Source organism: Ambystoma mexicanum, chromosome 3q (genome assembly GCF_040938575.1).
Source record: "Ambystoma mexicanum isolate Mex_15411 chromosome 3q, UKY_AmexF1_1, whole genome shotgun sequence".
NCBI classification, from domain to species: Eukaryota; Metazoa; Chordata; class Amphibia; order Caudata; family Ambystomatidae; genus Ambystoma; species Ambystoma mexicanum.
This window is the reverse complement of record NC_090926.1, coordinates 993435114-993451039: the sequence shown is the minus strand read 5'-3', so window position 1 is coordinate 993451039 and position 15926 is coordinate 993435114. Positions and strand designations below refer to the sequence as shown.

General features: G+C 46.8%; 1 protein-coding gene across 2 annotated transcripts in view; it reads left to right on the top strand.

Annotated features, from left to right (window-relative positions):
• FSCN2 (fascin actin-bundling protein 2, retinal) overlaps window positions 1-14556 on the top strand; it is a 215626-nt gene extending 201070 nt beyond the window's left edge. For both annotated transcript variants that reach the window (XM_069655147.1, XM_069655146.1), the window contains 2 exons: window positions 13001-13168; window positions 13893-14556. In XM_069655147.1, the coding sequence (XP_069511248.1) occupies window positions 13001-13168; window positions 13893-14098 (374 nt within the window). In that variant the 3' untranslated portion in view covers window positions 14099-14556. The remainder of the gene's footprint in view (window positions 1-13000; window positions 13169-13892) is intronic.
• Window positions 14557-15926: the final 1370 nt, after the last annotated feature.

Sequence of the window (15926 nt, the reverse complement as noted above, 5' to 3'; positions counted from 1 at the left end):
ACAAGAAACCAACCCTCCGACTCTCACATTCCACACCAACCCATGACATCACAACACTCCAAGCGCACATTACAACATATGCCTCTCTGTAACGATCAAGTGGTTGACTTTTCTTCTGGACATCCACAACTGCTCATCACTATTAATCCATATGTGTAGTTGCATATTGCAACTCTGCATCCCTCGTCACAAAGATGAATCCCCCCACCTCCCCAATACCCTCCCTATTCTCTGCCTTTTCAGGGGGGTCCTTCCCCTGAACCCCTATGTCCCCAGTTCACTCCTCCCACACTTCACCGCCCCATCCCCTTCCCACAGTACAAACATAGCCCCACCATATACAACCCTCAGCCCCCTCCTCAACTTCCGATAATGGCCACCACCGTGCAATTTCCCTACACCCTCACAACCCAGCCCTATCCGCACCTTGTAGATTTAGGTACCTGCTCGTCACTAAATGGTCAATCTGTTGATCAGGTTCACCTGTTTAAAGAATCTGCCATTCCAAATTGGAGACCACTTAATGAAGAGCAGCTGGAAAGGCGAGCAGTCAGGGTCGAGCAATAGACGCGGTACCATTTATTCTTGCATGTAGTGCGATGCAACACTCCTAATAAATAAATGGTTAAGTTTCCCGGGCTGGGAGATGTTGTGAGGTCCACCATGGAGCAAGGAAGAATGCCACAAACCCTCCTCCATCCTGTCAGAGCAGGCAGAGAACCAACCTCTGGAGCCCAAAGATACCAGAGAAGGCCAGCGACCCATACATGTCAACCTGTTAAGTCTCTAAAGAGGGTGAAGTCAAATGTTTTGTACTTTTGTGCTCCTTAAAGCCAATGGTGTGAACTTATTTGAGAGGGTGATAAAGGTTTACTGTGAGGATGATCTCACTGAAGTCTATGGAGGGGACTAAGATTATTGGGAGGGTGAAGCTAGCCCAAGAGAGATGAGGCCCTACAAATGAGGGTGGGTTGACAGGAATGGTGGCCTCTTTTCAGAACAGCACCCTCAAACATTAGCGTGGCTATCATAATGGGAGGAACCCTAACAGGGCAGGTACTCTGTAAGGCTCGATGGGCTGGTGCAAGGTCAGCTGCTTACTTCTTCGCACCAGGCTATGAATCCTTCCCCATCATTCTGCACCACGCCACCCTTTGTCTTCTACCCATATACAGACTTGCAAGATACAACCCTAGACTTTAAGCCATGAAGTGTATTTTAATCCCCGCCTGGGGCAACTGTCTAGCTACACCTTTCACTATAGCACATGCCACATTCTTCTTCAATTCACTGATGTGAAATAGACACGCCATCTTGAAATAGACAGACACCCAGCTGGACCTCTCCTCCCAAGTCTGCTGGCCCAAAACCTCAGACTAGGCTATAGAATTGGAAAAGCTCCTGTTCTTGATTGACGTGTACAGAAGAAGCAGGGTCCTTCCAGCAAACACCCCGATCCAAATGGAGCGACATTAAAGAGAACAAATCATTCAACCGGGAGGAAATGGTTAGACTAAGTGCCAACCCTAACACTAGTGGAGAGCAGTGTTTAATGCAAAGAAATGCAATGAAATCTCACTAAAGCAGCAGAATCGCCTCTACCCCTCGCCCCAAAAGCAGCCAGTGTAGCAGGCAGACCAATTTTCACAACACACAAGCACTCAATAATTCCTCCCAACTCTCTCAAACCCGCTGTGACAAACTGACAAACCGATTTATATCCAAAATCGTCAACATCCACAGACAACTGTTCTCCAACCTTGCAACAGTTCAGTGGTAGCTGGGGAATGTGCTCTTTGGAGGGCCGTAAACGCGACCCATGCAGGTGTGCGAACGATCAAGTGCAGAAAGCGAGCCTGACCTAACCAAGGGAGAAGTTGAGGGTTCACTCCCGAGAACATTGAAATAAATAATGTGTTAAAATGGCACATTTTACAGCAGACCTTCTATGAAGAGGTGGTTAAAAAGCCAAAACATTTTCAATCGTTTTGTAGGGTAAAACATAAAAAAGCAAGAGCTGCAAGTTACCAACACTGTACAGGAGCACTTCCCAAAGCATTTTCATGATGTCTTCCCCCACAATGTATGGCAGTGTAGACACATTTTCATGCTGGCTGTACCCATAAATGCAGATGCTGGCTACACCAATATATGGCAGTATTCCCATGTAACAACATAATTCATTTTGCTTTGCTCAAAATACTAGTAATGATACTATAAGAAAACATGTCCTTAATTGCTCTGCCATTACTTTCCAGTATCCCCACGTAACAACATACTCCTCTTGGCTGTGCCGGTAAAAACACCATGCCACAGTAAGGAAACATATCCAGACTTGCTGCACCAATGTAACCCAGTATAGCCCATATCCTTGTGGCACACAGGGTAAATTATTTCTTTTAGAGCGGGACAGAGAAACAGGCAGACAGACATGGTCTGACAGCGGGAATGTGAGAAACTGAAATGGGATCTGTCTTCAAGAGGCTAAGTGGCAGGAGCATGATAAAGACACCAGGTTGCAAGGCTGTTTCCACATGCTTCTATGACCTCCAATGTATTGTGATGACATTTATGCCTTTTTGCATGCACTGATATGCCATGTGATCTGCTATATGTGGTCCCAGGTTTATCAAGGTCTCGGACTGTTCCATGCACTAAGCTTGTCAAATTCTACATTTTAGCACAACTAAGCCACCCAGAAATGACAACTGAACATCTCTCAAAGCATACATCAAACATCTGAATGCTACGTTTCTAAAGCCAATCCCCAAGTCAATTCATCCTAGCACCAAGGCCACACAAAACTCCCCACCCGACACAAATGCCTCTACGCTCCTGACACAGAATACCTAGAAACTGCTACTGCTCGGAGCTCAGCGTACCTCCTGTCGAAATAGGAAGCATGGAGAACTTCCTGCTTCCTGCACATGCATGGCGGAGCCAGGGTGCCTCTATTTCACTGCCCAAGGCCACTGAATGTGCATAGAGGTGCAGGAGCACCACTGAATGTTAGTGGATCTGCAAGAGGATCCACGACGCACATTCAGCCCTGGAGTACCCCAATGGGATATGTTAGGTTAGGGAACCAAAATACCTCCGGCCTTGCATGGCAGACTGGACATTGGCACTAGGGTACTCATCTGTCCATGTTTCCCTGCATAGTTTAAAGCCAGCCAAGCACTGCTCCCTCAGATGCTTGCTGTAGCACAGGGATCACTCAGTGCTTTCACTGTGCTGGCAGGCTTGGCCCATCGATAGTGGGTGTTGGGTTTGTGCCTCCTTCGCTCTTTATGGATGAGCAACCCCTGCAACAGTTCCTGCCAGCAACAACACTGTGATAAAATCAACCTCACCCCCTCCAAAAAGACGTAAACAAGAACAGCAGTAAGTATGAATCTACTCTCTACCTTCCCCACCCACTACCTTCAAACGAGTACTCACACCACCAAACATTTTCTGCATTTTTCCTGATACCATCAATCTTCTCACTGGTATCTATCCAGAGGACCAGGCAAACTACAGATCCACTGCAACATACATTTCTTTTCTAAACTCTATAGCTTTTGGAGTACCATCAACTCCTCTACTACCACGAGACGTATCTAGGTCAATGAGAAGTAGGTTTCGGCCATCATGGCGCACTGCGGCCAATCGGATCTGTGACAAAACCAGTGAATTAGTCCCTTCTCCCCAAGGGGGGAGCCACCCCCTTTGGGACTACGGAGGTGAGCCTGTTATGATTAACACTCCCCTGGAGGACAGGGCAAGCGGAATGCTGCCACTGGGGGTATCCATCGCGTAGGTCACAAGGAAACCACTAGTAACAATTATACTCCACCTCACTTTACTTCAGAGTTCCAAGCATATGTTGGTCATATTGGTATTAAACCCCTGTAAAAGTGGATGGCTTGGTTTCTGACTGGACATTGTTGCCACCCTAGTATGAAGAACAGAACCAATGGATTCTCCCATTTTGCACCAGGGAGGAACATAGAGTTCCCTGGACCCAAATACAGGAGGTGAGAACCAGCTGCAGAGCGAGAAACATCAGCTTGCGCAGCCGCACAGACTAGGTAGTCTCACTCTTGCAGTCAATTTGGTGGGCTATGGAATGCTGCCGCTTTGGCAAAAGTGGGGCGTGTGAGAAGGTCGGAAGGGAGCAAAGCGACACCAGAAGCGGTATGTCAGCGTCCTGCTTAGCCTACGCCAAAGACCCATCATTCCAGAACAGGAAGAACCGATGCGAGAGACCCAACCGCAGAGACCTGAGAGAGGTCTAGAACACGTGTCCGTGCTGGCCAGAGTGATCACTTCCCTGACGATCACCACCGCTGAAAATCAGGTACATGGCATCGTACAAGGAGTAAGTGGAGGGCTGTGTGACCACAGCAGAGCCCTAGCCGGGCTGAGAATTTGCATACCCCACGAGCAGGGTGAAACAACTGACAAGCACAGTCGGACTGAGATACAAAGACCCCACGAAGGGATGAGAAAACCAAGGAGCAAAGCAGGCTAGGAGAGCTCACAGTCCATGCTGGGCTGGGAATCTGAAAACTCCACGAGAGGGTGACAACTAAATCAAGTCTGATCAGGCCTATAGCTCAAGTGGCTCTGGGTAATCAAATGCCCCACGAGTGGGTGAGAGAATAGGCCCATAAGGAGAGGCTGAAGAGCCGAGGAGTGCAGGCCAGGCCAAGATACAAAATATAAGAACATTATCCAAAACGCTGCAAGGCACTAATTACCCCAATCTGGGGTGAGCGACATTTTCCATTTTGTGATCACTGATCAACCCAGATCAGGAGAGCCTGTAGTGTCCAATGAGAAGAACACATGCTGGGAGACGGGATAGACCTGGAACTGTGTGAACAGTCTAACAAGACCTTTTTGCTAAGAGGAAAACTGAGATCTTTTTGTTTGAACGATAATAATAGGCCTAAGGCTGAAAAAGACATTGAGCACTCTTTGGTGGAGGTCGGAACACCAGCCTCCACTAATCCACCTAAGGTGGAAGTAACCCTATCCTAAACTGAAGTTTATTTTACCCTTCTTTTCATAGTGGTAGGGCAGATTTTAGGGTAGTGTAGGTTTGGACAGAGTTCGTCTGTCCTGACGAGCACACGTTCATAATTTTTCAGACTAGGGAAGTTCTTGTAGAAGCAGGGCTTAGAGGAAGCCTTCTTTCTTTTAATAAAGTATCTTGTTGCTAACATGTCCTCCTGTCCATGTCCTATGTCTGAATTACCAAAGATCTCAGTTTGAAAACAAGCTGAAGCAGGAAACTGATAATAACGGGGCAGGGATACCTATCCTCTTTGACCGGTCGGCAGCCTTTGAGACTATAAATTACCAGACATTACTCACCAGGCTGCACGAGCTGGACATGCAAAAGCCCACTCTGGCCTATCTCGGTTCCTTTCTTCCCAAACTGCCACTTGGCACCTTTCTCCTCATGACCTATCACACCCAAATGATGCCTATAACAGGACTGAATCCTCTCTTTTTTGTTTTTCAATTTATGCCCGTCACCCCTAATTACCACAATACAATCCTTCAGATTCTTGTACTTCATTTACACAAATGACACCACAACACCCCTGGACTTCACAGCTGCTCTAACTGTTCAGGTAGTGACAGCGAGAGATGGAGATAAGGAGGGGTAAGTGGAAGATGAGGCGAGGGCACTAGGGCCTGAGTATACATGCAAAATGCAGCAGATGATCCTAATGATATTGTTGAGCTCTGAAATTGCATGGGATATATAATTCTGGAGCTGCACCTGCATCTGGGCTTGACTAACCATCAGGGGTGTTATGAAATGCTGCTAGATTGCATAGCAGTTATGCATCCTTACGATAATCACATGAAGGAAACACTGTGAAAATGTGCAAGGGGGCTTTGTTGTAGTCCTTTCAATAATAATTGGAAAAGATTTGCAAGCAGCACGAACACCACCAACATGCAGAAGTGGTGCCAACTACACCAGGATAGTCCAACTCGACTTCTCATCACCATCCTGCAACCACCCTACCCCCCAACCCGTTTTTTTGTTGTAAAGATGCTGCACATTTTTCAGGCATCCACACTTCACCCTGCATTGTTTATGCTCTGTGTTTCATTGTGAAGAATTCCCTGCAGGGTTGCAGCATCACTCTGATACCAAATGCCTAGTGCCACATCAAAACCTGGTGAGTTTGTGTCTGTTGTTGGCGGTGGACGGGGGATTTCATTTTGGACTGTCGGGGAAGAGTTTCAGGCTAGGCGGAGACATCAGGGCAGACCTCTGGGGAGCGAAATGAGCAGAAATTCTGGCACCTGCCTTACCAATGCCAGACGATGCCTGACAGCCACCGTCTTGCCTTGTCCAAGACCGGCCTTACCCTGATGGGAAGAATTCCCAGCTTTGAGGCATCTCTCAGCCTGGCAACCAGCATGCTAAGCAAGGCAATATAGGTGACTGTGGCATCAAATTTCAAGTAGCCCTTTCTCTGAACCAAAGGTTCTTTCCTTCCATAACCTTTTGCTGTAGCTTAGGGAAATTTACTGGAGTTTACAGACTGCCTTTCCCCCTCATCTGACCAGTGGTCGAAATGTACGAAAAGAAGTAGTGGAGCTATGTTTACTACTGGTCTGCACCGCTCCCCACAAAACCCATTGCCACACCCCCTCTCATGCACAATTCCAACCCCAAAACACATGCGCTTGCTGTTTAGGGGAACGTTCAGTTCCAACTTTTTCCCACACTTTTATTTTAAAACGAAACCGTTCTGGAACGGTTTCTTTTTAAAATAAAAGTATAGGAACGGTAAAACTTAATTAAAAGAAGTACAGGCGCACTGCTCCCGACCGCTCCGGCCCACTTCGACCACTGCATCTGACAACTTGCAGATACTTGTTTTGTTGCATATGGGATAGTGTGTGTGTGTGTGTGTGTGTCTGAAAGAGAAAGAAGGATTAACAAAAGCAGAGTCAGCTAGTGAAATGGGGCCTATATGAAAGATGAAGGAGTACAGGGTTGAAGGTTGTTTTGTCTTGTAAGACTACTCCTTCATTCTCTCAACTGTCTATCTCTAAGATCTCCTACCACCTTACACTACACACACAAACCCCTCACAGACAGCCACCAGTAGTCTCTCCGTTAGCACATCTAAACTAACTGAGCACGGCTAAGCTCTTCTCCTTAGCCCTGTCGCACTCGCCCACATCAGCGGTTAACCAGACACAAAGCACTGTAGTCTACCAGATCTTGGGCTCTTCCCTATGGATAACATACTCCTATGTTTCTCCCCCAAACCCATAGAAAACAGATTGACACTCAGGAACTGGGTACTCCCGACATACACCCTTCAACACCACAGGTTTCATATCTGCCTTTCCGAATGTCCCACTAATGACCCATCCCCTTTTTTTTTCTTACAGAGCCAAGCGCAGCGAGGTCACCAATGGTGGTAGACGGATGCTATACAAGACCACTTATATTGCACATTAACAGCGTCAATGTGCAGTACAAAACCTGTTGAAAGCTTTATGAGCAGTTGAGGGCAGCCTATGAGGCGAGATGATGTGGGACATCCCACTCAGTGACTCAGGCATATTGAATAAAGATGGGTCAACAGGAACATACAGCTGGCTATCAGTTGCACAGATGCTTTATCTCTATATACTGAACACTGCACTTGTGGGATGGGATGATGAAGCAATGCGGTATTGGTACAGCAAGTAAGCTATGTGTCCAGCAGTACTTGTGTGATTACCTGTTGCATTGCTTGCATGTCAGACAGAGTTTATTTGTAATTGTGAACACTGCTGAAAACCAAACTCTGCCTCACATACGAGCATCTTGTGCAGCATTTAATTGTAATTGTGACAGATGCTAGCCATGCGAGCAATGCTCACTTTGCATAGTGAGGTGTAAAAGTGCAGGGCAAAAGGCGACATACACACATGTACGCTGCCTTTTGCCCTGCACCTTTGCACTCCGCCATGTAAATGATGAACATTTGGCGGTGGGGAGCCGTTTACGTTGCAGTGCTAATCTAATGACTTCCCTCTGTCAAATTACGAGCTTCATTAAAATGAGCCCCAGAGTGCCTCCACCACCTAAACATATCAAATCTCACACAGATTGAAGCCAACCCGATACATTTCACAGGCTCTCCCACAGGATGCTGCCACTCTCACATGTGTGGAGTCTGACCAGAAAACACAGGCAGTATATGCCTGCATCTCTCATCAAGCGGGATTATGGTGCTGCCCAAAATGCAGACACTGTGCAATAATACAATTGTGGAGCGCACAACTTTGTCCTGAATTCAGTAAAGAAAGGTTTTATGAATACTACTATAGTCAACAGGTGCAAGGGAGAATACAGTGACTCTAGCACACAAAAAGTCGCCAATACGAATCAAGAAAATCAGTGCCCTTCAGTGACGGACACCTGCGTCCCTGGCACACCTCCTATACTGAACTTAGTCAGTCAAGTCATATGGGTATCTGTGCGTTCTAGGTAATAATAATAATGGTAGTAGCATGTAGGGCACCAATCCCATAAAATCAATGTGTATATGTCTGTTTATAGACAGAAGAATCGATATTTTATAGTCAGAGACAAATTAGAAATTCAGTAATTTAATCACTGAACAATCAAAAATGAAATATAAATGACCTCGACACGTTTCGGGAAAACCGTTCCCTTCATCAGGAGCAATCATTCTTAGATAACAGGTACTATTGTCAGTCTTTAGGCTTCAAAAGTAATATTTCATCTATAAAGTAATTAGAAAAAGACTAAAATGTGTTGTGTGCTCATAGTAAAGGGTGTAATACCTTAATGTATCATGAACAACCCATGTGTGTTGTTATAGGTCGACTTCACCTTAATGATATCAAGATGACATCCAGGGGTGCAGACTCTGTCAGTGAATTGATGCCTCCAAGAGATTGTGGGGTGGTCCTTGCAACACAGGACTGCTGTTGCCCAACAGTCGCAGAAGTAACTGGTGCTGATTGGGCAAGCTTAGAGGCTACAAGGGTTCCCTGCAGCATGGCATGGCATGCCCGATGAAGTCATGGTGCACCCTAGCATGGGAGGTACTAGAACCCATGCCGTCCTCACCACTGGAGTGGGCTGTGGTGGAAGTGAGTTCCTGGTGGGGTCATTGGTGGTGGGAGGCACATTTACTCTTCTTGCAACTAGTGAATGTGGTGCAAATGACTGTCGTTCCCAGGGTGCAGCTCTTGCCTCTCTGCACTGCCTCACCTTCTTTTCACATCCCCCTCCCTAGCAGAAAACCAAACATTCATCACATTGACAGTCTTCTGTGGCAAGTAAAAGTACTGCCACATCCATAACTTGAGGCCTATGTGAAGAGGGAGAGGTCTTTGCTCCCTGCATTTCTTGTGCTTGCCTTTTCTACTCCACAATGGCAGATGTAGGGAGAGCCTCCACCTCCTTCCTTTCAGGGTTGTCCACCACATGCTTGGGCACCATCATAGGCTAGTCCTACCCCCGAGGTTCTTCCCTCAAGGGCCTTACCCTCATTGGCACTCTCGTCTGCTGTGTAAATAGCACTAACTCCTCTGCAATGGCTCCCACCCAGACAGGAACCACCTCCAAAGACTCTTACATGGTGCTTGTAAGAACTGTCTCCTCCTGACACATGAGGCACATGCCTGTGTCCTCTAACCTCATCACCTGCATGCCCTCCTGCTCCACCACATGCCTTGTCTATGTGAGGGCATCTATCAGAGGCTCTGTCACTGTATGAGCCTCCACCAGAGCCCCTGCCACCCCTACCTGCAGGCTCAAGGATGCCTTCTCCCATGGCCCAGCTGTCTCTTCCCCCAAATAGCATGCATTGCCCACCTCCACATGAATAAATCATGGGGGAATCCGCCTACTCGTGGGAGGAGGATTCCCCCGTGAAGCTTCTCTTCCTCTCGGCTCAATTTCCCAGATCCATGAGCATGCCATTCCCCACCTTAAGAGAATCCAAAATTCGGAAAATGAGGGATCCCTAGAACCAAAAACACCCAGAAAACTACACCCAGGGAACAAGACACAATAGAAAACACTACATTACTCACAATTAACCATAGATAGACACAACAAGAATGACCAACATGCACAACAAACATGAGGGTAGACGACGACAATAACAAACACGGAGGGGGGAAACTAGGAAAGGGCAAATAACTTTTTTAGGTAAAGGGTTAGTAGGTTCTTTTGGCTTTTAAAGTCTTATCAAGGGAAACAAAAGAAAAACAAACTAGAAGAAATGGCAGTTCTTGAGTTTGTATTCTCACGGGGAAACAAACAAAACACTGAGCCAACATATGCAAAGGGGCACAAAAATAGACCACACAAACTCTACAAACAAACAACACCAACCTGCACAAAAACAAACACCAAGTCCTAATATTGGTCCTAAAACTGGTCAAAAAGCTCCTAACACCTCCAATTTGTGAGACCTTCCTGTATCACACTACCTTTCACAGTCTAAGAACACCTTCAAAGGAACAGGAATTGAGTTTAGCCTTTTATAAACCCTACATTTCTTTTAGGAGATTCAAAGGCTCTGATTGGCTGAATGGACCTGACGAGTCAGTCTGAGATTCTACCCAATATCCAAGGATCCTGATTGGAGCACGAAACAACGTGAGAGACCTGAGAACTCCTCACAAGTTCGACCAGGGATTTGATTGTGCCAAAAACCCGTTGTACAGACTAGAGAAGGCTTACTTGGGGTGCTGCACCACTGTCTGATAGAAGTATTCTGACAACTGCCATTGACAGTCTAGAAGCCTTACCCACACTGGTCTACTGTGTCCATGTGTTACTGCCTGTTAAGCTGTTTTAGCTCTGGACTAAGCAGGGCTACGCTGCGCATTAGATGGTAGTTGGGCCCAGTGCCAGAAATTCTACTAGTTTTCCCCCAGAATATTCTCAAAAATGTTCTGATTCGAAGACCCTGCAAACTGGTGAATTAAGCTGGCTAGGTCATATTTCCACTAAATGCGAGAAGAGTAGCCCTTCTTTGACTGGAAGAATTGGAGCGGTAGAGCCTGAAATTAAGAGAGATACGTGCCCGTATAGAGAATTCCAGCACCTACCCTATCTTCACCACACACAGAGCCATAGCGCAAAGCCCGCCCCCCCTGCATCCTGTTTCTCATGGCCCTTCAATCATCTGCTACTAGAGCATCATTGATGGTTCTCCTCTGTTGACTTTCATTGGCCCGCTCAAGCCAAGTGAGCATGAGAGCAGGCAGTTGTTTTGGGGAGTTCGGAGGGCGACTGTCAGGAAAAGAGTAGCACACTGATCTCCTCTCGCTCTTGGTTCACTTCTGGCTAGGGGCGCGATTGGACGATTGGTGGCAATACTGATAAATGGAAATACCATTAACGTTATTATGCGGTATCTTGAAAGGTCCACATGATTCAGAGCCATGCAGATCGCCAATTTGGACTCCCCTGGGACTCCAGGGTGATTTCCCATCACTGCATGTGGTAATTAGCGCATGTGGTACTGTTTTTGGGAAGAAGAGTTGAGTGTCTGAATTCTGAAACTTGTCAGAGTGGTAAAACATCCAGTATTGTAATGTACTGGATGTTTTATCCCTACTGCTAATTCTGCAATCAGGCCGTACCTTTTGTGCATGCTGTGGCACTGTGCGCTTTATGCTTACAAACTAACTTGAGGACCTACATCTAAGCTGCCTATTTCAGGAATCTTATAAAAGAGATGCCCAAAGTATCCTCATCTGCTTTGTGTAGCTATATACACCTAGTTAGATAGTTACAGAGGAGCTGGAAAGAATCTCTTCCTGTCTCCAAGAAAAGAGTCACCCGTTCAATTCAATCTGGGCGGACTTTTTAGAGTCGACTTGGCACTTGCGGCGGGTCGCCATTGGTCCTGGACACTCGGTAACTGTTTGACTGTGAAAGGGGTGATGAACAATTGGATTTCACAAGGTATCATTTCCTTTCAGCTTTCCCTAATCTTCCCTGATCCCCTCCCCATTCATAAAGAGGATAGTAGTAGTTCTTAGGATCTGAACATTAGGTTTGTGTATATTGTCTTAACAAATTGAACTTAGAATTACTCCCGAAATGTGCTTACGGTGAACGCAATAACAATAAGAACGTACTGCAGCAAAGGTGAAAGACTGTCAAGTCACATGCATGCATGCATGGACGTGATGGAATGGGGAAAAGAGGCCAGCCCCCCCCCCCCCGCATCGGGAAATATTATGAATATTTGCATTTTCATTGCCTGGGATAATCCCCCAGACCCCTCACCACCTCCCATTCACTGTTTGAGTACACAGCATAATGGTTATTTGCACGTGGAAGGATAAACACTGCAGTGAAGGTTTGATGTGCAGTACAGTCCAGTTATTGTCCTCGGCCCGCTAAGCCGTATGTGACAATGACAACAGTTAGCTCTGCCACCATCCAACCAAAACAGATTAAGCAGCATGTCTCTGTGTTCTAATGAGGGATTGAGGCAATCTGAGACCGCTGTCTTTACCCATACCAGGCAATCTCCCAGGGCTGGTACACAACCTACGAAACATATAACTGTACAAAAAATACTACCTGTATAAGTGGCCTAAATATAGTACATATAAACTGTACTACATATAATTATACTTTCTATGTGACTGTTGTGAATTTGTAACTACACTAACCGTATATAAATTGTGTAACTACAAAATGTAACTATTGTGTAGAAGTATGAGGATTGGTCAGCTGTACAAATTGTGTACTTTTGGTATCGATATGCCTTTACTAAATGTGTAACTATACAGAGCATGTAACTATAGAAACTGTAACAGTGTGAATTATGTAAGTGTACTGTGTAAGTATATGCCCCTATGTTACTTGTTTTAGATGGGTCATCTGCCCACGACTGGACCTGTAGGTAGTTATTCTTTGCCAGCAGGCTGAAGTGCTCAGGAATGGTCTTCTGAACCAGTCTCTCTGCTCTTTCACCAGGTGAGGACGAGGAGTTTATCATGAAGCTCATCAATCGGCCGATCCTGGTTCTGCGGGGCGACCTCGGGTTCGTCTGTTACCACAAGAGCTCCAACACACTGGATGCCAACCGCTCAACCTACGACGTCTTCCAGATTGTCTTCCATGATGGGGCCTATCAGATCAAGGGTAAGTGAGATCTCAGTAAAGCTGGGATCCATCAGAGGACATTTTGAGATTTCCCTGCCGGCCACAGCCTCTGAGGGGTTATAAGGGCTTGGGAAGGATCAGTGGCCTACTGCTCTTTCAGAGGTAGGCAGGCAGAATGGGGTACATCATAGATGCATTGGAATGTGGTTTGAAGGAGAAACGTATTTCCAGTTGGAAGTGCATTAAAATACTCCCACCCCCCTTCTGCACAGAAAGTTGGCATCAGTAGAGCACGCTCCCTTGAATCCGTCGCCATGCCCACCTCTTCCCTATTCAGTGCATGTCTCTAAAATAGACTGCTGAGCGAGATAGCACAGAGGGTGAACAAGATCTTTCTAGCCCCCCCCAACCCCCAAACCACACATTTCATTTCTCAAATAGCCACTGACTCTGGAAGGCTATTATGGCTAGTGCAGAATGTGTCACATAATATATAGGGCAGAATAGGTCACATATCAGACTCTACACAACATGCAACTGACTATGCCCCAGTTTCTCTGGGCTTCACAAGCTAGAGTATCAGAAATTCTCCCACTTTCCGGACCTACCAGTTGATCTTGATCCCTGTGCACCAAGCAAATCCATCAACGCCCTTAATGGGGTTTTCCATGAATCCATTCGGGGTGGCTTTATAAAGGTTGCAAGTGGTACTGACACATCCCAGCTCTAATGCCCTTCTTTCTATGCTGTCTCTTTGTCCCAGGGCTGGATGGCAAGTTCTGGTATATCGCCGGCAACAGCACCATCTCCTGTGATGGGGACATGTCGGAGGACTTCTTCTTTGAGTTCCGCGAGCACGGCCGCATTGCTATCAAGGGCAAGAATGGCAATTACCTGCGCGGTGACCAGGCGGGCTCCCTGAAGGCCGACGCTGATTCAGTGGAATACGCCACCTTCTGGGAGTACTGAACGCAGATGGATCTTGTAGCGCAGGGGTTCAGAGGCATAGACCTAGCGTTCAGTAGCAGAGGCCCTTCGGGCTATGAAATTTAGCACACAGAAGGCAGAAGTCATAGAGGACCCCAGAGGAAGAGTGTGCAGTTGATGCTGGCCTGCCACGTTTGGCAAGAACTGGAGCCCGGCCTGCGATCCAACGATGCAGACTGCAATTGTAGCGGTTTATGGACCCTTGCCCTCTGGGGATGGTGAATAGAAAGGCATGATGCAAACAGAGATGGCAGTGGGGCGCCAAAGTCATCTTCTTGCAACCCTGAGAGCTTTAGAAATGCTTGTATATACAGTGATATCTGCGATGTGGGTGTCCTCGACGCCCGGGAGACGTGTGCGTGCCGCTCACCCGGACAGATAACCAGAAGATCTCTTTCCATTGGGTGACTGTATTTTATATTAAACCATCTCAGAAAGTTTGTGTTTGGTCATTTGTTGAGTTTAATGTTACAATGTATGGCAGATCACACCTGGCAGAGTGCTGGGGAGGTGTGGCGACAGAGGGAAATCAAGGGAAAATTGAGCTGTGTGTGGGAGATGTTAACATACTTTATCAATCATCACGACCACCATCCTGGGCTAAGAGATACGACGATAGAGGTTCATGTCATGGCTGCAAAAGACAAGGAAGAAAATGGCCGGAAGGAAGAATTACTGACTTTAGCAAAAACCAGATTGTTAAGCTCATTAGCACGTGTTCTGCCCACTTCTAGATGTGTGCCTTCTCTGTCCTAATCCAAGCAGATTTTGGGCCTGACCCAGTGCAACTTCACAGAGAAGCAAACAAGAAGGGGGGCAAATAATACTTTGGACAGTGGCAAAGGAAGTCCTGTGCAAAAGGTTCGGTTTACGCCTGGGGCTTAGTGGTAGCTTCTCGGTTTGCTGTTCTTTTGTCAGGGGAGGAGTTAGGTCGGAACCAGATAAACTGTTCTTGCCAAAGCGCTGTTCCGTGAAACCCCCCATGTTGAGGAAGCTATCTGCCCCTCACTGCATTTCATTTTGGGCGCTGTTTAAATGCGCGCTCCAGAAGACTCAAAGCAGCTCATGTTCAATAGTGACGTAACGTGAATGATGGCTTGATAGACTCAAGTAAGGCTTTTATGCCTTTCATTCTTTCCACGCCATATTTTCAATCATTTTTATGGTGGAGAGGAGGGTTGGAGCCCAACTTGCATTTACGCCGCCTTCCTTCCTTTCTGCCATACAAATGCTCCAGCGGTTGCGTCGGCATGGATTTTCATGCCGGCGCAAGTGCTGGGGATCCCTATGAGGTCTGCCGGCTTTATGCATAGGGATCCTTTGTAAATGTCAGCTGCCCTGCTCGCATGGCAGGTAGCATTTACAATTACAATTAAAATGGTGCCCGACAATTGTGAACACTGTTCACCATTTACACATGGTAAGCAACATTCACAACTAAACGCTGCCTGGCATGGAAGCATGGCAGGCAGAGTTTACTCACTTTGCACGGCAGGGTGCAAAAGTGCAGGGCAAAAGCCAAACACTGCCTTTTTTCCAGCACATTTGCACTCTGCTGTGCTAATGACCAACATTTGAAGGTGGGAGCCTGCCTACGTTGCACTGCAAGCTCAACGGGTCCCCTCCGCCCAGTTACAGGGTTTTCCAAAACGAACCCCAATATACATGCAATCAATATTCATGCTGTTGCAAGTCGTTCACCAGGACAGCCCAAGCCCAGATGGTGAAATGATCCACAGAAGTGGACATGGCTCAGCCTCTGCCGGCGTTTCACTGTTAGGGTGAGTAGTGTGACAGGTGAAATGAGAAA